The sequence below is a fragment of the Cheilinus undulatus genome, linkage group 9 (genome assembly GCF_018320785.1).
Source record: "Cheilinus undulatus linkage group 9, ASM1832078v1, whole genome shotgun sequence".
In the NCBI taxonomy this organism is placed as follows: domain Eukaryota; kingdom Metazoa; phylum Chordata; class Actinopteri; order Labriformes; family Labridae; genus Cheilinus; species Cheilinus undulatus.
The window spans coordinates 43,882,813-43,906,602 of NC_054873.1; the positions used below are offsets into that span (position 1 = coordinate 43,882,813).

The window sequence follows — 23,790 nt, forward strand, 5'->3', positions numbered from 1 at the left end:
CTGCAGCATGATATTGATGAGCCTCTTAGACTGGAAGTTATCACCATCTCTAGCCGCCAATCTGATCGTGTATGTGTGTCGTCTTTATCTGGTCCCATCCTGCCTCTGACTTCATTTATCTCTACAAGCAGGTCTAATAGCCTTGAACAAATAAGGCTGTGCATGCATCCACACACTTAATGAAAGGCTGGTGAGGTTTCACCCTATAAGAATTGTGTGGATGCACTGAAGCAATTAGCCTATAGAAAATGGTGCCTAAGGCCACTGCATCAGTTAATACATACTGGCACACAGTGAAGAAAAAAGATCACTATTGCCCCAGGCTTTCACAGGAGTCTATAGAAGACATGAAACTGCAGATCTTTAAAACCAGCACAGTATAGAAGGGAGCTCAGCTGTGTCCTGGCAAACGCTGTGAGGACACATTTAAACCAAACAAGAATAACATAAAAAAAATTAGCGCTCCCTTCAGAATAGCAATATGATATGCTATATGAGCCAAAATCACAATTAGATATATTTATTCTTTAAAAATTTTAAAATCTTTCCTTCCCTGGTTTAATTTATCTAATATCATACTGATTATAATATAAAATAATTTATTGCTCCTGTTTTTTTTAAACAATAAATAAGATGTGGAACCTAAAAAAAAACGCATATTTAATTGCAATCGCAATATTGGGGAAAAAGATGATTTTCACAAATCATTCAGCCCTAAAAAAAATCAATACAAAATTTAGAAAAAAAATCATTATCACATTTTCATTGTCTTTTTAGCTATGAACTACAATTCACAAAAGTTCAGACACTGTTTAAAATGTCATTTAAAACAGAATCCAGTGATTTGAAAATAATTTTCAACCACATTTAATTGAATGACGATATTCTATGAAATGAAGATATTTACTGTTCAAACTGATACACTTTGCTGCTTTTTTTTGTTATAAATAAACAGCCTTTCTGAATTTGATGTCTGCTACATGTTCCAAAATGTTGGGACAGGAGCTTCCCATGCTATGTCCAATGTCCTATTTTACACTTCATAATGTGATACACACTATTTGGACAAAAGTATTTGGCCACACCTGTTTTAATTTTAGGTGTTTCAATTAGACCTGTTTCCACAGGTGAAAAAAATCAAGCACATAGCCATGCAGTCTGCATTTGAACTCTGTGTCATCAACATGATACTGCGATAGATGCCACGTTTGCAATAAGATATTCCACACTCAGCTGTAAGTGATATTATATGAAAGTGGAAGCGTTTAGGAACAACAGCAACTCAGAAACAAAGTTGAAGACCATGTTAAATCAGAGAGCGGGGTCAATGACTGCTAAGACTTCTGAACTTCCTCTGGTATTATCAAATTAAGCACATAAACTGGGCAGGGGTAATGTGTTCCGTAGAGTGAGGAATCACAGTTCTTTGTTTGGCAAAGTTTGGGTGAGTCTGGGTTTGGCAGATGTCAGGAGAACATTACCTGCCTGACTACATTGTGCCAGATGTGAAGTTCGGTGGAGGAGGAATAATGGTATTGAAGGTTTGGGGTAAGCCCCTTATCTCAAGTGAAGGCCAGTCTTAATGCTTCTGTATACCAAGACATTTTTAACAATGCTATGCTTCCAATTTTGTAGCAACAGTTTGGGGAAGGCCCTTTCTGTTCCAACATGACTGTGCTCCAGTACAAAGCAAGGACTATAAAGACATGGTTTAAGGAGTTTGGTGTAGAAGAACTCATTCAGAATGTGGCTTCACAGAAATGTAAGTTACCCTTGCCTTTGACACTAATACACCCCTAGCTGTAAAAGATGCTGGCTATTATATTTGCACTGATAACAATCTGGATGGTCCTTTTCCTTTTTAGGCCAGAGGACTTACCAAACCTTATTTTCTAAACCAATTTGGAAAGTGTTTATTTTCCAACAACTGATACATGATTATAAAAGTCACCCTCTCTTGTGTATTGTTAGCAGCTTCTTGCTGGTTCAGTAGATTACTGATTGAAATACTTTTCTAAAAGCAGGGTTTTTATGTTTCTAACTCATTTTAAATGATTATTTTGAAAAAAAAAAAAAAAAAAAAAAAAGCTTTATGTTAACTCCTACTGAGTAATACTGTACTTCCAAACAAAGACATTAACTTCATGCCCCAACAACATCTGCATGTAACCAGTTAACAATCCATGTAGCTGAGAAGGAAATACTAACACAGCAATTCTGAAATTTTGCAGATAAACTCTGGTCATGCTGGAGTCATATGAAGATGGCACTTTTATTTCTCCAAAGAAAGGAAACCTGTTAAGCAGGAATTAGTTTTGATTTTTGAATATCAGAATAGCCAGAAGGTCAATAGTTTATCAAAATATGAAGATCTCTTGTAACTTTTATAAAAATATATAGTCTTTTATTTTTACAAGCACCTGAATGTAACATGATACTACTGCTGTGTTGTTGTTTGGTGACAATGATAATAGAAGGATTCAAGATGCAAGACTAAAAAATGAGCACGTAGCTTACCTGCTGTATAAAACACAAGGGTTTCATGTTGACTGAGAACCAGGATGAAAATACAAATACAGGGTATATTTTTAACTGCAGCCAAATTCATGTGGAGGTCGAATGTATTTTAAATGTGTTCTTTGAACCTTGCTCTTTAAAGCCTCTGTGAAAACTGTTTGAAGATTCGTACTACGGTGACAACAAGTCGTCTATTTCAAGCTCGCTATCATTGTGTGAAAGTGCGTGTTGTGTTTGTGTGTTTGTGTCCCGCCACCCTTGGACATGGATGTGAGGAATGTGTTGAGAGTGAGGCAAAACACTGGGTTGCCACAGCAACGAGCCAAGGCTGAGATGACAGATCGTAGAGGGCGTAACCAGAAGACGAGATGAAAGCATGTAGAGGAGAAGAAATGGCAACACAGATGATTTTAAAAGAAAAGAGCTTTATAGCAAATTAATATTTGTCTTGTTTTGAATAAATTCTTTTGATAATTTGTAGTCGCTGATTAGACATGTCAGCTCAAAGTCCCTGTTCCTCATTGACTGTCATATTCCCCACATTCACTCTGAAACTCTCCCATAACGTCTTTGCACCTGATGCTTTTTGGAAACAAATAGGGGTGAGGGATTCAAGCATACTCCATGTATCACAGCTTTTGCTGCATGGGATGTATAAAGTGACTATATCGCAACCATATAGTACAAATTACATGGAAGTTTTGGGCCATTAGCATGCAAATTTCTCAGAGGTTTCTTCTCCCACTGTCTCTGAACGCCTCTCTTACTGCAGACAGCACACTTCCCCACCAATCCAGAAAAATCTCCTCAGTGAATGCGTGTTTTTGCATCAAGAGGAGAGGAAGGAAAGAGTACAGAGAGCAGAAAAAGTAAATAAGCGGCCAAAGTGAATTTCTTTCTCATTCATTAGTCACCACTCATTCATATCACTCCCTTCTTTCATTCCCTTTCTCTTCCTGCTCTGGTGATCTACTGATTATGGGAGTTCCCAGCTAATCAGATTCTGCCACAGCCTTGTTTAACCAATCATCATGCCCATGTCACATTCAAATCTGTCATCCTTTTGTCCACAGTCAGCCTGTCATTTAAGTGAGTAACTGCAACCCTCCTCCACCCCAGCCACCTCCATTCCACTTCAGCAGCACCTAGTCCAGATACTCAGAAGTCTTCTGCTCATATCATCCTGCAAACCTCATAAACACCACCACCAGTGACTAGGTATCCTACACCTGTGGTCGACCTCAATTCCTTTTCAAGTACATGACATCATGATGGATTCTTATGGCTAAAGCCATTTTACATTTCTCTTGACATAAAAAATTGTATAATTAATAATTGTTTACTTGTATTTAAGTCTCTACTGATTGAAATGTAGTTCAGATCTAAATCTTCAGTCCATAAAACACCCTTTAAAGTCTTAGGAATGATGATGAATAAAGAAAAAACTTAAGCTGACGTACGTCTGTTGGTCCAGCCTAAAACACCACAAAATTATTTGCTTGTGTAGCAAATATTTACAGCTATTATAGGCTTTTGTTGCCATATCACCTGATACCAGTAATTCACTTTTGAGCTAATAAGCTTAATTCTACTGCAACTGTTAAAGATATATTCTACATAAGAATAAAGATGGCATCCGTCAGTTATGGTAGAATCAAATGTTGTCTTGTTTTAAATCTGTTTCTAAAAGTTTTCCTCATAATCTAACATAGCAAAAACCTAAAAAGTTAACAGTGCATAAGCAAGTTGAGTTGGTAGAGGGTGCAAACATCATCCTGCAGTCTAGACATCAAGCACAAGCCACTGAACTTAAAGTTCCAAGGCAAATGTATCTGTATGTGTGTTTTAAGCACTGACGGAACAGCTAAGATCTATATGTAGCAGCCTTTGCTCAGTGCATAAAAGTGCATGTCAAAGAGTGAATGCAACATGTACTGTAGATGTACTCTGAGTGGTTACAGGACTATGAAAGCCTTATACAAATAGAGTACATTTACCATTCTTGTGTTCTGGTACTCGAATAAGTTCAAAATGCGATATAGAAATTCGCTGCATCTCAGCGAGGGCAGCTCACATTGGCTGAATTAAAGTGAATCTTCTCTGCACAACAGGGCAGAAGAAACCATGCACAAAGAACAAGGAGTGGGGTTCCCAAGGCAAATAACCTCTGACACGCGCTGATAGCCACCTTGCACAACAAACACAACAAAAATTTACCATTTTCCCGTAAACTATTCAGCAGTAGCAGTCATCCATCATTCCTCAGGCCCTTCAAGTCACCTCTGACTAGAAATGCAATACCAAGATTTATGAAGCACACAAGCCTGCACTCACACAAACAGAAAAGTACACATGGCATGCACACACAAATATCGTATCCTAATCAATAGCTGTATTGTTATTTCAACCCCCTACTATCAGTATCAATAGCTTCCTTGTGATTAAAAATATCCTGTGCCTTTGGATAAGGTTAAGGCCAAAGACACGTGTCTGCTAGTGTATGTGATAGTGTGAGGGAGATGTAGCCTTTAAAAAGAGAGATCCAGGGCCTCTTATGATCTAATATTCATGAGCACCAGCTTCCAAAGACAAACTGTGGCTGCTAGCTGTGAGTTAGAGGCTGAACAGAGTCATCTACAAGCAATTAAGACAAGACTGCTTTACTGAAGACTTACTAGTCAGTCATCATCATCATCATTACCATGCCACTAATTCCCATCACCATCTACAGTCACTGACAATCTCAGTATAACACTGTAGACTAGGAAGCATGATCTGATAGTACTTGGTAACCTTCGCCAGCACTACATCAACAACTACACACACATTTGTCAAAGTGTTTAAGCCTATTTGTCAGTTAACCATGGTTTATTGATATGTAAATGGGGTCAAATGATTGGTTGGCTGATACAGCTAATCTGGTAGCTAATGTGCTGCATGCAGTTAATTAAAAGGGGTCAAATCTAACTGCCTTTGGATGCGGCATGCATAACTTTTCAGCCAACTTGCAGCTTTGATTGTTCAAGCTGCTTATATATATTCCAACTGCAATCCATTTGGAGCTCCCTGTGCACTCTTCATTGATAACACAGCACAAAGGTAAAACTAATTCATGTTTCAACAACTCTAGCTGCCTAAATTATAAGATTTTGGGGACATTAAAATGTGGCCCGGGCCAGTAGATGTTGGCATAATGCATCACTGGGTCTTCTCGGTCCTTACATCTCTAATTAACCTCCTCTCATTGCTGTGTTGAGATAAAACTGATGCTCGTCTGTGGATTAGACTCATAATCCTCAATTAGCTATCATATACTGAACTTGTGTGCTTTAGGATTTAGAGGATTTAGGAGTAGAACTAACTTAGATTGGCATGAAGGAATTTTGGCACAAGCATGTGGTTGGCAGCATTTTCCCTGCAGCCCCTAAATCAGTGCTGGCGTGGACAGATTCAATAAATAAAAGACCAAAGGGTGATGTAGTGTTGACTTTCCAAATAGAGTTAAACTCAGTCTCCACTTCCAGAGGATTTTGTCATCATAAGGAAATTAAAAACACGCCTGAATCATGATAGTTTAAACCTCTGCTCCCTTTGTAGAATTGAAAAAGCACAGTCATTTTAAATAAAATGCAATGTCTACACAATGTTTCCTGTACCAACCTCAAAATTCTCTTTAAAACACGTGCAAACGATCAATATGTTGCTGTTACTGCTGTGGGTTTCCTGTCTGAAAATGGGAGTAAACACCCATGAAGGATGATATCCAAACAAGGAAGCACAGATGAGCTGAGATTTCACCTCCACTCACCTCCTGCTGACAGCAAAATATATACAGTATGCTCTGCAGCTGAAACAGATACAGCTACACACTGCTGTATAGTATACACATACTAAAACAGTCAAAACTGTATACATTGCTATTCCACAGAGGGAGGGTGTGCAATAACCATTTCGTACTTCAATAATGTAGAGCTTCTGGAGAGCAAGGCTGGGCCTGCACAAGTAACTGCAATTAAATCTTAAATCAAATGCTGACATCACCATTTGCAAAAAAAAAAAAACCCACACTGCAAATGCATAAAACTAAAGCAATTTATAATATTATTGCTTAATATTATTGCTTATGCTGGTTTTGTGGAAAGGACTTTCTTTCATGTACATCTTTAAGTGTGCTTTCATACCTGAGCTGTTTGGTTGGTTTTAAACGAATTCTGGCACACTTTTTTGGAAAGTCCACTTTCTTTAAGGTGGATAGATGCTCAAACTGGTGTGGGCCAAAGAACCAAACTCAGGTCTGCTCGAAAACAAAAATCTTGGTTTGCGCACCATAGTTTGGTTTGCCATGGGTGAAAATGCAATCCAAACCAACAAAGACAAAGCAAGGGAAGTGGACCAAAAAGCAGTGCATTGTGGGTTGTTGATAGTTCAGAATCAACAGTTAAACCTGGTTTATACAGCATCGAGTCTACTTAGTTGCTATGACTGTAGCACCTGTTCTCTGGTGTGTCTACATCACTCTGCAATACTCCACCCAAACACTGGCGGTGCATTTTTCATGCCAGTTTCTGGTCGTGTCCCCACCTTTCCTTCTAGTTTGTAAAGAGGAAACCATGGCCTCTGAAACCGAGAGAATTATGTTGGAGTCAGAGCTGATCAATACTGAGCAGCAGTGAATTATACTGCTACAAATTAGAAAAGACAGGAGACATCGGAGGAGAAGGAAAGTACGGCCACTAAGAGAGAGAGATGGTTGAGGAAATGCACATCTGATATTTTCAGATTTGGCAAAAAGATTTGACTAGTTGTATCACCATCTGCACCATTTATCTCACACTGGAGTACACACAATATGCCTGTAGTCGTTACTCAAAGACTGGCAATCACCAGTTCTGACCAGTGGACCATTCACAGAGCTTCTGGTCGGCATCCTTACAATGACGAGTAACATTTTTGAAGCTACTACAACATGACTAAGGTGCAGATTTGACGCAAAAGCCTAAATCAGGCTTCAGACAGTCAAAGTAGCAGGTGTGAAAAATGTCTCATTGGTTGAGTTTCAGTGTGTGGCTAACATTAGAATTACTAACATTAGCATTCTTTGGTCTTTGTATGTCAACAACTTTATGCCTGTGCTGAATGTGGTTTTACATCCCTGCAGTCAGTATGCCATTTTAAACTGAAGCAGACTTATTACAACTTTATCTCCATTTTATAGCTCATTTTACAGCCAAACTGCACCAAGATGCCATTCTTCAATGTGCTGCTAAGTATTTCCAGCTCATAGTACATTAGGTCAGATGGCAGTAAACATGGACCAGAGCTATAGCCCAACTAGCAGCAGGTGAAGGGAGGGGTACCAACACATCCGATACCTACTGAACTGAATCATAACTCAGACTTTATTTAAGTACTCAATGTCTGAGCCGAGGAAGCTAAGGCCTGGTTTGCTGTACTTAACAAAGTGAGAAGCACCCGGCTGCAGACATGGGACATGCATAAATGCATGTGCCAACTCTAAAGACTGTGCTATTTACAAAAATATAGGTTCAAAATATACTAATTGATCATAATTGTGGAAATGTGAGATATATTTAGCAACGATAATTTAGTCTGATCAAGCAGCCAGTTGGCTGTTGTGTTAATTTTTTCAGCGTTAATTTTTAAGAGCTATTTTTAATTTTAGTCTTAGTTTTAGTCTTTAGATTGCATGTCTTTTAGTTTTAGTCTCATTTGAGTCATTTCTACCCTTTTTTTGTTTCAGTCTAGTTTTGGTCGATGACAACTCAAAAACACTTTAGTCTAGTTTCATTACATAAAAAGCCCTCACATTTTAGTCTTCACTTTTAGTCCAAGCATTTTTTTTACTAGCCTAAATCTGGTACCAAGCCTGTGCACCCTGTCAAACCTGGGGTCCCTGCTTTCTACAGCTGAGATGCAGAATAGATACAGATCCAATGTATTTTGACAGATTTATCCATGGTGGAGAAATATCCTGAATTCTGAATGTCATCAAAGTTTAGTCATCAAAGATCTATTTTTGTTAGTCTTATTCTAGTTTTGTCATGGAAAAGAAGTCTGTCAAAGAACATTTTTAGTCATAGTTTAGTCGACGAAATTAACACTGCTCTCAATTTAGCGATCAATAGCCAATAAAATTTGTTCAAAAAAAAGCTGAGACAAGCAAGTGTACATGCATTTATGGATGTCTTATGTCTACTGCCAGGTATAAAAAGGAAAGTGAATTGCAAAAACTGAACCAGATGAAAAATTCAACAGTGCTGGAACTTCAACTCTAATCACAGAGTCCATTGAATGTCATATGTGCCCTTGAATCTTTAAAACACATTTGAATATTCTTCTCCATTACTAATGATAAATCACTTATTTTGGGGGGTCAAATAAAAATAACGCTCTGTTCCCTCAGTAGGCATACACAGATGTTCTTTTCCCAGAGGTCAGAACAAAGACCTGAAGCTGATCACTGTCTTGCTCAGAGACACTTAATCAGGGTCGACATAAGAGCTGGACTCCTGGTGTTCTGGTGGAAAGACAGTAACTCTCTGCAAGGCACACGCTGCCCTCTCCCTGAACTGCATCATCATCTAGTGGCTACTCTCCACATTCAGGACTGGGGGCTCGGCATTTGGAGCATTAGCTCAGTGGTTTATGTTGACATCTTCATTTAGCCTCATTCAATAAACACTTTCTGACTTGAGCGTATACACAATCTTGAGGCCTTCCTCTCACGTGTCTGTGCAACTGTATCTCATTATACACCATAAATTTTGTGACATGTGTATGAGCACGGGGGTTGAGTGCTGACCTTCCGTTCTTTGTCTCCGTACTCCAATCCCAGTGTGTCCATGGCACGCACGATGGCCGCCAGAGACTGGATGGTGTTGCTGTAAACCACGGGCTTGTACTGCTTTACGTCGTCACCAGAGAAACCGTCCTCATGGATGATCCTGAACACACACAAATATAAATGCATTAGTCAGTGGGCCAAGAACATTTGACATCTGGTATATACAGTCGCAGTCATGTACACACATACAGACGATTATACAAACATAGATGGATGGAAATTAATGATGAGAAAGAACGCCTGAGAAACAATTCTGCCAAGTAGTGCTGGCTGATTAATCAAATATTAGTTTCAATTACAATTTGGCTTCCTACGATCATGAAAATAAGATAATTGAGATTAAATGATGACTGTACCGCATGCCAAGCAAGAGAGATGAAGATGACAGAGATGCAGCCATATGGAACCACTCTGGATTTGAGAGATTGGACTTGGAAAGATGCAAAAATGCAGGGCTGAGAAAAGATAACTGCCCCCTTCCCGTTTCATTTTTTTGCATATTTGTCACAATCAAGTGTTTCAGATCATCAAACATATTTTAATATTACACAAAGAAAACCTAAGTAAATATAAAATGCAGTTTTTAAATGATGATTTACTTTATTAAGGGAAAAGGCTTCCAAAGCCACCATGCCCTATGTGGAAAAAGTGTTTGCCCCCCATTGTTAAATCATGAATTAGCCAGACCCAGGCCTGATTATAACCCAGTCAAGAAATCCCTGGACTAGAACCTGTCTGACAAAGTGAAGTGGGCTACAAGATCTCAAGAAATTCAAGAACAGATGGGGAAAAGATCATTGACATCTATCAGTCTGGAAAGGGTTAAAAGGCCATTTGTCAAGCTTTGGGACTCCAGCAAACCACAGTGAGAGCCATTATCCACAAATGTAGAAAAATAGTAACCTTCCCTGGAGTATCCAGCCCACCAAAATTACACGCAGAGTGCACTGATGAACCATCCAGAAAGTCACAAAAGAACCCAGAAAGACATCCAAAGAACTGCAGGCCTCACTTGACTCAGTTAAGGTCAGAGTTCATGACTCAACCATCAGAAAGACACTGGGCAAAAATGGCATCCATGGAGGAGTTCCAAGGCCAGATCTAATGCTGACCAAGAACAGTACAGTGGCTCATCTCAAGCCCAAAAAAAAAAAAAAAAAAAAAAAAAAACATCTTGATGGAAGATCTTTTTGGACGGATGAGACAAAAGTTGAACTTTTTGGAAGGTGTGCATTTGGTAGCATCTGGAGTATAACTAACAGACCATCTCATAAAAGGAAATCGACAGTCAAACATGATGGTGGCGGTGTGATGGACTGGGTCTGCTTTGCTGCTTCAGGACCTGGGCCACTTGTTAAAATTGATGGAACCAAGAAATCTGCTCTCTACCAGAAAATCCAGAAGGACAATGTCCGGCTATCAGTTCATGACTGCAGACTCAAGCACACTTGTGTTATGCAGCAGGACAATGACTCCAAACATACCAGCAAGTCCACCTCTGAATGGCATAAAAAGATTTTGGAGTGGCCAAATCAACATCTGGACTTGAACCCAACTTTGATGCTGTGGTTATGCTCAAAAACCCTCCAATCTACCTGAATTAAAACAATTCTGCAAGGAAGAGTGATCCAAAATTCCTCAGGGCTTGCCTGCAGTTGTTGCCACCAAGGGTGGTACAACCAGTTACTAGGTTTAGGGGGCAATTTTTCACATAAGGCCAGCTAGGTTTGGATGGCTTTTTCCTTTAATAAATTAAATCATCATTTAAAACTGTATTTTGTGTTTATTCAAGCTATCTTTGTCTAATATTAAAATTTGTTTGACGTTCTGAAATATTTAAGTGCCCTCAAGGCAATAAAATAAAATTTAATTATCATAAATTCACACAGAAGCAGATTTTGTTCAATCAATGAGTAATCCTGTTTGATAATCAATCACAAATATATCAGGGTTTTCAGGCATAATTATCAAAGGTCATCAACAAAGGTTTCTTCCCTAGGCACTCTACAAAAACTCAGAACATGGGACACTTTACTAACATACATTCAGAGTATTGACAGAATAGATGAAGTGAAAAGGACTGAAAAAAGTCAAAGATGTCAAGGGTCTAACAGCAGCATTAGGTAAAAAAGGTCTGAGGAGGGTCATGATAAATTGGGTTAAAACATCTGAGAGAAACACAGGTGGTTAAGGAAAGCTTACAACAAAACCACAGAGGACAGAGAGAGCTGGAGAGCGGGCAGAGAGGGCATTACCAGTAGGCTGAGCTGACATTTAGGCACACGGTGCTACCAGCAGCCCATCCTGCTGGTGTAAATGTCAGCCTGTCTCTAAAAGCAGCGAACACAAGGACAAACCAGCAGACAGGCAGACAGACTCAAAGACAGGAGGACTTGATGACAGACAGTTCGCCAGGTGGACACGCTGACTAAAGGAATGACTGGGCATGGAAATAAAGAGATAGCAAAGAGAAAGGCAGCCAAGAACAACAGACAGGACGGTAGAAAAAAACCTAATCCAGACGGGCAGATGCAGGTTGGGCAACACTGTTAGGCAATTCAGATGGACAGCCCCAAAGATAAATGAACAAGACCTGAAGCTTATTAGCCTTATACTGCTCAGACGACCACACTCATCTCTATTACCTTATAGTGCACCTGTCTAGCTCTGTATCTCCCACTTTACAGCAGCATGAATACCCATCATTGAGGCTCTGCCCCCCATCATCCTCTGACACACTAAAGTGATGATCTGATGGTTATACCTCCCATACATATCTTTTATGAGCGGAATGACTCTTTTACACATTTGCCCTGCAAAGCTAAGCCACACAGCCAATGACTATTCAGCATCTTCAAAGAAGCACACTCATGGCGATGAAGATGAAGCTGATGATGAAGTGAAAATAAAGATCTAACTGATGCCTGTGCATGAGCTGATACCAATAGGCATTTTTTTTTTTGGCATGACTTCTTTAGATCGATTGCAAGGGATAAATGTCACACCAATCTGGGCAACAGTCCATATCTGTATTTGGAAGGGCAGAACCTTCCACAAAAAAAAAAAAAAATCTGAAGTAGAAGGGTTAAATCCCTCTGGCAAATCGCACAGTGGGAACCGAGCAGAACCATTCTCAGCGCGGCCAAACTGGTGATGGAAAAGCAAATCAGCACAGCTTGGTTTGGCTCGGCATGACCAAAAGTCATAGTGGAAAAGCCCCATATGTGGGCTTATTTTGTTCCAATACTATTCACAAATCTTCAACGAGATTAGTGAACTCTTTTTTTATAAATATATGCTTAAACATAGATTTGTAAATGTAGACTGATTTTTCAGACTTCATCCAATGCTGACTAAAAACTCACACTATTCAGTCCCTGCACATGTGTTACTGTGTGTCTTTATTCTTACAAAAGTGTGAACTGCATATGTAAGCTGACATGTGTGAGCATGTTTAAATTGTGTGGATGGGTGTATTTGTGGTCCAGAGGACAGTGCGGTCCTGTTCAGTGTCAGGTTTCAGATCAATCAGGCAGCCTGCCAGTTTCATCTTAAACCAGCAGGCTTTTGTTTACATCAGTGACTTTCACACAGAACGCCAAAGCACAGATCTACATTACATCTAAGTGAATGGTTTGGTTTTATACTGAGCACACTGACTGCCTGATGGCAGAGAAATGTATTTTTGTCTTGCGCCTCTTTGTTCTAGTTTGATATTTAGTTTATTTTCTTTGCTTCAGTATTGAAATACTGAATCGTTCCACACACCAAAGAGGTGACCTGAGAACTTACTCTCAATCAGAGAGCTTTCTTTTGAGGGCTTCTGTGCCTTTATTTGTAGAAAAGACAGTGGGCAGAGTCTGAAACTGGGTTGAGAGCGAGAGTGGGGAGTGGAGAGTGACTGAATGGTGTCTTGCTTTTCAATAGCAATGACAATGTGAACATGTAGTGGTTAGGGATGCACATTATTGGATTCCTGCTGGTCACTGATTTGCCAGTATTTACAAATACATTTTAGGTGGTATCAATAGTGATACTGATATATGGATGTACTTCACACATAAAACTTCAGTCCCTAAAAACACACTTTAAAAGTTTAAGGAGGACCAAGGAAAAGACCTAGAATGGTCTAGAACCAGGTCTGTTGGTCTTGTCAAAAAAACTAAAAATTCACCAGATTTAAAATCATTAAGATGATAGTAAAAGAATTATGTTGCTAATAAAAATATTAAGAGGCTAGGAACTTAAATAGGTTATCACAGAAAATCTGTTGCAAAATAAAAATAGAAAATAAACATTAGAAAAGTATGTACAAAGGCACAGTAGAGCAGTTAGACAGGTATGCAGGTACTGTATGTTGGTGAATAGGTTATACTGCAATTTTTTCTAAGGGAGTTTAACACACAAAGTAAAGTTGTCAATAGAAGAGGTGAGCCTGGTTTGTTTTAATGAAATGCATTAAGTCTTTTTAACATGCATTTTTCTGTCTGCTGGCTCTAAGATTTAATGATTCTGTCATGTGAGGGGAGGAGAGAGGGCTACTGTTCAGATGGCTTAAGGCTCATCATGCTGCTGTTTCTGTGTTGGTTTGAGGAAAACCAGAGGCAGGGGCTTTCCAAAAAGTGTGTCTGATATCATCATCAGTAGTCAGATAAGTGAGCTGAGCATGCATGTAAACATACAGGCTACAGGTGATGCTGCTATCACAGATACACCAAAATGATGTTGGAGGCAGACACTCATCACAAGGTGGAGCTTGAGAAAAGTGAGCGTGTTTCTGCTATCAGCAACACTAGAGGTGGGAATCTTTAAGGACCTCGTGATTTGATTTGATTATGATTCATAGGGATACAATTTGATTCTTAATCTATTATTGGTGCATTTTGATGGAATTATTTTGCACATTTCTGTTGTTCTCACTGTGTCAAACGTCATAAAAACATTACATTTGTGTTAAGAAAAAAAAAGAGATATTAAATTTCCACTATCCTCTAATGGAAGATGTGTGTAAACTGGAAATTTACAATTGCACTGACCCAAATGTAGCAGCATCCTTTCTTTGTAACATATCTGAAATCACAAACATAAAAAAGTCCTTTTCTCCAGATGAACAACTGGTAATCTAAATCTTGCTGTTACGTGCTGCTAGTCAGAGTTCAAACTTTTGTTTCTGCTATTCCACAGTATTAATTATTTAAATTATTATTGATTATTGGACATTTATAAGTCAATTCAGAATCTTCCACTTTCACATCACAATGCATCTAAGAATCATTTTTTCTCCGACCTCTAAGCAACGACCTGTTTTGGTCCTTGTTAATGTTGAAGACATGGACATGTCACTGATTGTGTTCATCGGAAATGGTTAATCATTTTTAAGTTTCACAATAACGACCAAGAAATGTGTTAGGGATGCAAAATTTTATTAGCATGATATTGGTATTGGCAATATTAATATAGACATGAAAATGTCTGCTTAATATTTATAGCCAATAATTTGACTATAAAAATCTGCCTATCAGCTGTAAATATTAGCCGTATCCATCGTCATTCATTCAACTTTTAAAGTCTGTTTTAAGGATCAAAATCTGTTCATCCCAAATATTAAATTGTGTTTTAAACATTCAAGTTTTGGATCTTAACTACATTTAGATATCAGTATCAATATATATGTATTTGTAAATACCATTCATGTTGGATATCAGCAAAAATCCAATATTGAGCACCTCTAAATTTTGTTTGTGAAATTTGTAAAGAGACTTGTGGCTCCAGTGTGTCAAACCTGTTGTTAGAACAGACAATCTACTGAAACTATGAGAGGGTTGAGATTTTGTATCAGAAATTGACTTAAAGGTGCAGTGTGTTCAACTGTCTATCAACATCTAGAAGTGGGTTCTAGATTGCATTTCTCTGCTGAAAACTGTGGCAGCCAGTTGAATTTAATGTGTATCTGTAATGTGAATACAATACAATACAATAAAATAACTTTATTTATCCTTTTTTCCTCTATGTTACCATGGAAACATGTAAAAATCCAAGATGGCGGCATCCATGGAGGGGACCCTCCCTATGTTTGAATTAAAGGTTTATTCTGAGTTGTTGTTTTTTTTAATAATAACTATTTTTGAATTTAGATGACTAAACACTTATTTAGATAGACCGTCTTAGAAATGATTTGCTTTATTTTACCAAGTTTGTTCAGCTAAATGCTACTAGGCTAAATATTACACACCGCACTTTTAAAGACTGTTATAAGAAGTGGGAAAAAGTATTTGATTGAAGATTTATTCAATGCACATTAAAGACACTGTATGTATCTAGAATCTTTTCTTTTTTAAATTAAAAAAATACTGCAGAAAGCAAAATTATCACGATGTATGTTTTTTTCAATATCCTTCAGCCCTGCTCTGATCATGGGGTGTAAAGAAAACCACCTTAAAAAGGCTCCCTGATGCTCTCTTTACCCCCACTTATTCTTCGCTGCTGTCCAGCTGACACTCAGCTCCTGTCCCATCTCTGTCCAACTGCTCTGTTTAGGTTGTCTGTCCCTGTGCCGAGGCTAGCTAGCATCATGATCTTATTAGACCAGGAAGGAATGGAGAAAGCAGGAATGGTATCTGCAAATACAAAAGCAGTAAGAAAAGTAAAAAAACATAACAAAGCACAGATTTAAGTGTCTTGAGAATGCTTTTATTGGTGGATCAAGAGTTTGTGTTAGCGGGCATGTGTGTGTGTGTGTGTGTGGGGCTGGCCCTGCTGACGTGAGCTTTCATGCATGAGGACCTTTTCTCATTACCCTCTCTCCAAGCCCTTCTGTCAGCGAAGAGAGGGGATGTATTTGTGTGTGTTTCAGTGTGTGTGTGGCTTTGGCACAATCTGCACACTGACCTGAAACATAGTTTAGTTTCACACCGAGTCAGACAGATGGACAGAGAGACACACATATGGACAATTAAACAGCGACATTGTTCCATGATATTATTAGATGGCTGCCATTTTTGGAGCCTAATAGCTGTTGTTAAATGAAACAACAGATGTCTGTAGGCAATCAATAAACATGTTAAACTATCTTTGTCTCTGATGCTTAAAGATAATACCAGTTCAAGGTCGATAATGATCTGATTTGTATTTTAGAAGTGTGTGGCAGGGTTTAATTGAAGCCAGGCATTTTATGCTAACAGGAAATCACAAAGTCAAAGAATGTTTACAGACAGCAGATATAGCCATACAACTGCCATTTAAAAAGAAGACATGGTAGACACTGCCCCGGCAAATATGACACTGAATATTTGAAAAACTAAACTGTCATTATTTTAAAATGACCAGTTTGTCTACTAAGATCACTAAGATCACACATCTTTTCTGTTTTCTACTGGTTTATATCAGGTAGTCATTTCTTAAAAGGCATTCAGTTTTATACTATAAAACTGAGAATCAGATAGTTTGACACTTGTTATGTTCTTAAGAACTTACAAGTGTGCCGCCATGTTAACACGAGCATCTCAACAGATGTCAGCAGCAGCCTTCAAGCTAGATGAGCCCCTCTGATTGGCCAGCTTATATATAATCAAGTGATGATGATTACTCTTCAGCACCGTGGCCCAGTGGGACGTGGAGTGGATCAATGCAACCTTCAAATCCTCCCTCCAGGGTCATGTGTGCTGTTATATTTTATTACAAAAGCACATCAGTGGTATGTATATGCTTTTTAGCACTAAACGGAATTCACATTTAAGAGTGATGTCTCTAAATGGGTGTAACTGACAGCATGTGCTATAAATGAAAGTGGGTCAGTACATACAAGAATTCAAAATGTGAATATTATAAAGTTTTCTCAAAATAGATTTAATACATTATGTTATGTGTGTAATAATGTCTTCTAACAAGTCTCATGTGTGAAATCAATTTTTGAGTAAGTTTGTGTTTGGCAGATTATTTCTTTGTTGTAACAATGCTTCTTGGCAATAAATCTTACACCCTTGAAAAGTCAGTCTACTTCCCTTTTAAATGGTGCCACATTTGTAAGGAACATGCATTTGTGGGATGAGCAGCAGAGCTGAGTATGTGGGTTGCATACTTGAAAATTTGCCAAATCTTCTCTGCCAATGCCAAACAGCTGATTCTGCCACTGACTCTTGTTTGGTGTTTGGTGGATTGGATGGTTGAAGTCTGAAGAAAGCAAGACAGACCGGCAATTTAACAATTTATCCATTTAACAAACAGGAGCCTCAGTAGCGTGTAGAAGAACCATACATAGCCACAACAGCCTGGCTCCTCCTCATGATGGTCACACACTGCTGTGGAATGGCATCCCATTCTTCAACCAGCATTTGTTGCCAGTCAGCTAGTGTGGTTGTGTTGGTCACTCTGGGATGAACAATACACCCAAGCTGATCCCACAGGTGTTCAAAGGGGTTGAGGTCAGGACTGCTGGCAGGCCATTCCATCCTTTCCACTCAAATCTTCAAATCTCAAATGTGCTTTATAGGCATAAACACATGCATCATGTTGTTGCAAAAGCAGCAGACAAAAACAATTAAACAGCATTTGCACCACCTCACATTTTTAAGCTTTAGGTTGCCAAAATATGAAAACACTTATTGTTTACCGAAAATGTATTCAAACAACGTACATTTGTAAAACAAATGTCATGAATTGATTTGGTTTTTTCTTGTCAAAAGGAAATATTGGATTTGGACACAATAGTATGTGTCACGTCACTGACCCACATGTCTTTAGTCAACCTTAAAATAAGGAACTAGAGTGTTTAGTGTGAAGGCGACGGTGGTGCCAAGCAGACTGAACTATTTACATTTTATCTCATCCAGACCCAGTAAATGAATAGCAGACAATAATACACAATGTTTTCATCTCTGACATCAATGAAACTAACCTTGGAAAGCAGATGATTTGCCAGACATCAGGCAACATTTGTACCGAACCGAACGCTGTTCGGACCAATCAGACCATTAGAGGAGAACAAGGTGGTAGCTATGGGTGGGGTCATGTCATTATACTAGCTGTTTGCTGTTTGTGTAAGGATTAGCTCAGAAGCACCTCAGAATATCTTCAATTTTACCCTAACTTGACCACATTCCTGCATACACTCAGCAGTAAAAACAACATTAAAGGTTTTCATGATGGGAAAGATGTCACTCTTCTGCCAACCTGCTTCAGCATAAGTTCAGCCACAGCAGCAGTTTTGTCAGAACTGGACCGCATGTCTTTATTAAAACAAGAGCAGAGAGCCACACTGAAAGCTTCTCAAGATAGAAAAGATGCTTTCACTTGTCTCCCGTCTGCTTTGGCATGAGTTTGCGATCATTACAGGTGGGGTTTGTCAGGGTATCCAATGGCTGTTGCCGCTGTAGCTGTTAGCTCGGATGTAGCTGGAGGAAAGTGGCAGTTTAATCAGAACTGGTCCACATTTTCTTTTTAAACACAACAGCAAAGAGTGATTGCTTGTCTTGGCAGAGAAGATGTTTTTGCACAGCGCCTGACCAGCTTTGGCATCAATTTTATTCACCAAGAAGTAGGGATGCACGATATTATTAGCCTGGTATCGGTATCTGCAGATATCAAAATTTCTGTAGATAAATAAATCCAATATTTTGTTTGTGATTATTAGCATATGTCAACTAGGGCTGGAAAAGTAATCGTAAATTAGGTAAAATCCCAATATGGCCTGCTGCAATTTTCAAATCACAGAAGTTGCAATATTCATTTAACTTGAAATCTGTCAAAATACCAGTTTAATAAATTGATCTTTTGCAGCGGCAGAGATTTTATGCACATTATGCAAAAATTCAAGTCTGAATTTTTTTAATGGATTACAAAAATCCTCCTTTTTTATGTTTTATGTGTGTTCTTCTTAATCAAAATGAGTGACATAAAAATGACAATGCCCTTAAACAAACCAAATGACAATTGCAATACGAGCAAAAATAGTTAGCTCATTCTATCTAAAACTGATGAAGTTTAGCGGTACGTCACGAAAGTCCTACCCCAAGCTGCGATCAGCTGGTAACCAGCCTCAACGCCCCCACCCCAGCTGCCTCCTTTACAGCTTGAAGCTTGTTGCACCCCCATATTCAGATTCATGTGGATTAAGTGCTTTGTAATAATTTTGTTGTTTTCAATACACATGGTCTTATTTATGGAATTATTTATTGCTTGAATTTGTCAAAAAATAAAACAACACAAGATTAACCCAAGAATAAATGCATATTAAATTCCAATTGCATTACCTGGGGGAAAAAATTGCAATTAGATTATTTTTGCAAATCGTTCAGCCCTAATATCAACTGTAAAATTTGGTCATATATACTAATAAATTAGTGAAATTTTAGGCTGGACTAACAGAGCTATGTAAGATGAGATCTTTTTCTTTATTTATCCTCATTATTTAAACTTTAATGCGTGTTTTTAGAAAAAATGTTTGTTTCTTTTTTCATCCTCAAACCTTAAAATGAGTTCAAAGGACTGAGTTTTTAGTTAGGCTATGTAAAACATATCAAAATATCGGTATCGATAGTGGTATCAGCAAAAATAAATCATTAAATATCGGATCTCTGCAAAAATCCAATATTGTTCATCCCTACCAAGAAGCTCCACCATTAACAGTCTACGGCAGCGGTAGTCTGTCAGCTCAGAAGTACCACATGCGTACGTCATTTTGTCTTGTCGCTCTGATGAGTCCGTCATGAATGTGACAGACAGAACGTTCCTCCAATCACCCTTTGAGAGTTTTTTAAAAAGTCTAACCCTTCCCAGACACTTTCTATGGGAGCTTTCCCAGATTAATGTCAAATATATCCATGCAATGGATAGTTGAAACAGTCGATCTGACATCAGGTTATCATAGAATACAAACTACAAGATAAAAAAAAAAACAAGACAGAACATCAGTGAGACTTTTCTTCTGAATATGCTTTACACAAACACTCTGAAATCATATCAATCACAACATGCCTGCCTCTCTCCTCTCTGTCTCCCATTATCCACCACAGTCATATTTTTATCCTCACACCTACTCATGTGAACACACAAACACAAAGCCAATAACCCACACTGTGCAATTAGGCCTTTATCTCTGTTCAGCATTGTTTCTACAAACACACACACACAACACACACACATACATGTACAGCACACACACACAAATCCTCAGCTGATTGGTTCTTTATCTCTATCCTGTGCTTCCACTCACTTTGTGGTCCCTGTCAACAGAGCTCTTATGCTGTGACAAAGTGCACGCATACCAACTCCTGTGAGCTCCTGCCGGACTCCGTTACTTACACTGTGTGCGTGTTTGTGTGTTAAACTAAGTGTAAAGAATAAAGAGGGAAGAAGAATTTGATGGGTGATAATGATGGTATGAGAGACAGAGTGAAAGAAGGAGGAGATAATCTGAAAACAGAAGCTATAAATAACCAAAGGTGTCAGTAACAGCCCCCACCTCCACTGACACTCACAGAGAAGCAGAGGCATCAGCTGCTCTGCCATTTGGCTTCACTCACTTGCCATCACACTTTGAGGTCAAGCAGCAGCATCCTGAGCACACACTGTCTCACACGTATCTCCCTGCCCCGGGCTCGTCACCACGTTTTCAGCAGTACTAGTGGCGCTGCCTCAGGGATGATGGTGTCAATCAGGAAGCCCACCACTCCAGACTGTGCCGATCAATTACTAAGACTGTTCACTCTACGTTTAACTATTTACATTTAACACCAAGCACCATTTACGCCTTTGAATGTGCAAAATTAACTGACTAAACTGATAAATATCAAACCCTCGTTAGTCAGCACCAGAATCACTGGTCAGTTTAGCCACTTTATTTGACAGATCTGAGGCACTGGTGCGCTTCTACACACAAGACCCATTGCAATGTTGGCACACTTTGGATTACCTTATTGTGTTTAAGAAATGTGACCAACAAACAGCAACTTGATTTGCTAAATTGCATGCTGTAAGGAGCATGTGTTGGTTTTAGCCTCTTTCGCTTCCATACAATTCCAAAAATTGATGGTTTGAGAATGTAAAGTCAAGTTTTTTAGGCTGTTTTGAGGGAATACTTAGGTTTTACATGGCGGTTTTCAAGCCAGCTATAATACATCATTACCTTTTATTAGTTCATGTTAACAGCCCCAGTTAAAAAAAAAAAAAAAAAAAGCACTAACTTTAATGCTGGATGCTGCCAATAGTAGCCAGTTTAGCACACATGCTGATAAACAAACAGAAAGGAAAACACTCACAAATGAAGGCTGAGGTGTTTTCTCTGTGATTAATAGACCAATGAGAACTAGTTGGATCAATAACTTAGAGGAAATGTTGAGTTCAACTTGCACATAGAAGAAAATCTAGTTCAATGCTTACGTAACCACTTGTACTTAGCACATGAAGAAACCAGCTGAGACAGACAGCTGGTAGTAGCACAAATAATTTGCTAGCTCTGTTAGCACACTTTGTTGTGACATCACCAGAGCAGAGAAGATTAGCATGCTATTATCAAAAATGGTGAATGAGATAGGACCCATTAAGTTTTTGTTGGAGGCAGAAGGCTTCCATGAACCGATGGTGTTTGTTTGTTGAGTACAAGCCACCATCTCTGCAAACAACAGCTACAAATGTGAAGAAGAAGAAAAAGCTGCAGAATTGAGAAGCTGATTTGCAAAGTATCAACAAAGTGGTTGTTTCTACAGACTCCCTGAGCTATTGGCATGGAGCCTTACCCTGCCATCATTTCACATCCCATCAAGAACTCAAATTTGAAGACAGCTGTTCTACAGAGAAGAGCATAAACAAGCAGGAATTATCAGCTGAAACTGGTGCTGTTTTTTCCCTTTTCCAGAGGAAATCCAGTCATTCTTTGGCCTCAGAAACTCTGCCCCCATGCTTAGGTTCACCTTCCATCTCTGACCTGCACACAGAACAGTACACATCAGAGTACTACGAACAAAAAAACAGAGGAGTTGAGCTGATTAATAAACCTTAAACATGGACAAAAGAGGGCATGGCAAAATATTCAACTGTTCATTTGTCTACTCTGAGGCTGCCAAAATTAGATTTGCATATGGACTAAAACCAGGATAAGACAGTTACTAAGTAGTTTATACAAAGGTCTTTTGATAAGAAAAACATGCATAGGCCTTTATACAGATTTATCAGTGAAACAATAAAAATCTATGTAGATTTTTGATGGCAGTGTGTCTGTTTTTCTTCTATCTTGGGTCCTGGGGGGGGCTCCACTTCTGTTAGGTACATATGGGGTGGGGCTCCAAGGAAAAAAATGGTTGGGAAACACTGTTCTAGCTGATATACAGTAATCAATTGTGTAAACAAATAAGAGCCGGTGCCTCGATGGGAGCATATGTTGCCCTAATACCTCTATCTACTTTTCAGCATTGATAGTGCCTTTTCAAATGTGCAAACTGCCCACAGCATAGGCACTAATGCAACCCCATACCATCAGAGATGCTGGCTTTTGGACTGTGCCAAGATAACAAGCTGGATGATCCCTCTCCTCTTTAGTCCACAGGACAAGGTGTCCATGGTTCCCAACAAAAAATATAGATATATATTTTTCTGACCACAGAACAGTTTTCCATTTTGCCTCAGTTCATTTTAAATGGACCCAGAGAAGTCAGCGACATTTCTGGATTATGTTCACATGTACGTTTTTCTTCGCGTGATACAGTTTTAACTTGCATTTGCGGATGGTACAGCCAACTGCGTTGATGAGCGATTTCTTGTGCTCCCTAGCCCATAGAGTGATTACCAGTACAGAATCATACCAGTGCCACCTGAGGACCTGAAGAACACAAGCATCCAATACTGACATTCAGTCTTGTCCCCCTGATTCTCTGAATCTTTTCATGATATTGTGTACTGTAGATGAGGAGGAAATTCAAAGTCTTTCAATTTTGCATTGAGAAAAATTTTCTGCAATTTTACCGGTGAACCTCTGCTGTCTTTACTTCTGGGACAGTCTGCTTCTCTAAAATGCTCATTTTATACCGAGTCATTTTACTAACCTGTTGAAAATAAACCAAATTAGTTGCAAAATGCTCCTCCGCTAAATTTTCCAGTCTTTTATGTCCTGTCCCTAGTTTTTTTGAGATGTGTTGCTGTCATGAATCTCATAATGAGCTTATATTTTTCATGAAACAGCAACATCGAATATGTTGTTTGTCTTATGAATAAAATACATGTTTATGAGATTTGCAATTTTTTGCATTATTACTGCAACAGTGCCCCAAGTTTTTTGGAATCGTGGTTGCAAACATATTTAGTTCAACTAACTACTGATTTTGGTGCAGACTGGGGAGGGTCTTAAATATATCTGACTGTCTAATCGTGTACATCCCTGTTCTACAAGATTGAATCAATGATCATATTTAATGCATTTA

General features: G+C 38.8%; 1 protein-coding gene across 2 annotated transcripts in view; it reads right to left on the reverse strand.

Annotated features, from left to right (window-relative positions):
* The window catches only part of gnao1a (guanine nucleotide binding protein (G protein), alpha activating activity polypeptide O, a), a 183,380-nt gene that overhangs the window by 127,612 nt on the left and 31,978 nt on the right, over nucleotides 1–23,790 (reverse strand). For both annotated transcript variants that reach the window (XM_041794960.1, XM_041794959.1), the window contains exon 3: nucleotides 9,341–9,482. In XM_041794960.1, coding sequence (XP_041650894.1) covers nucleotides 9,341–9,482 — 142 coding nt within the window. The remainder of the gene's footprint in view (nucleotides 1–9,340; nucleotides 9,483–23,790) is intronic.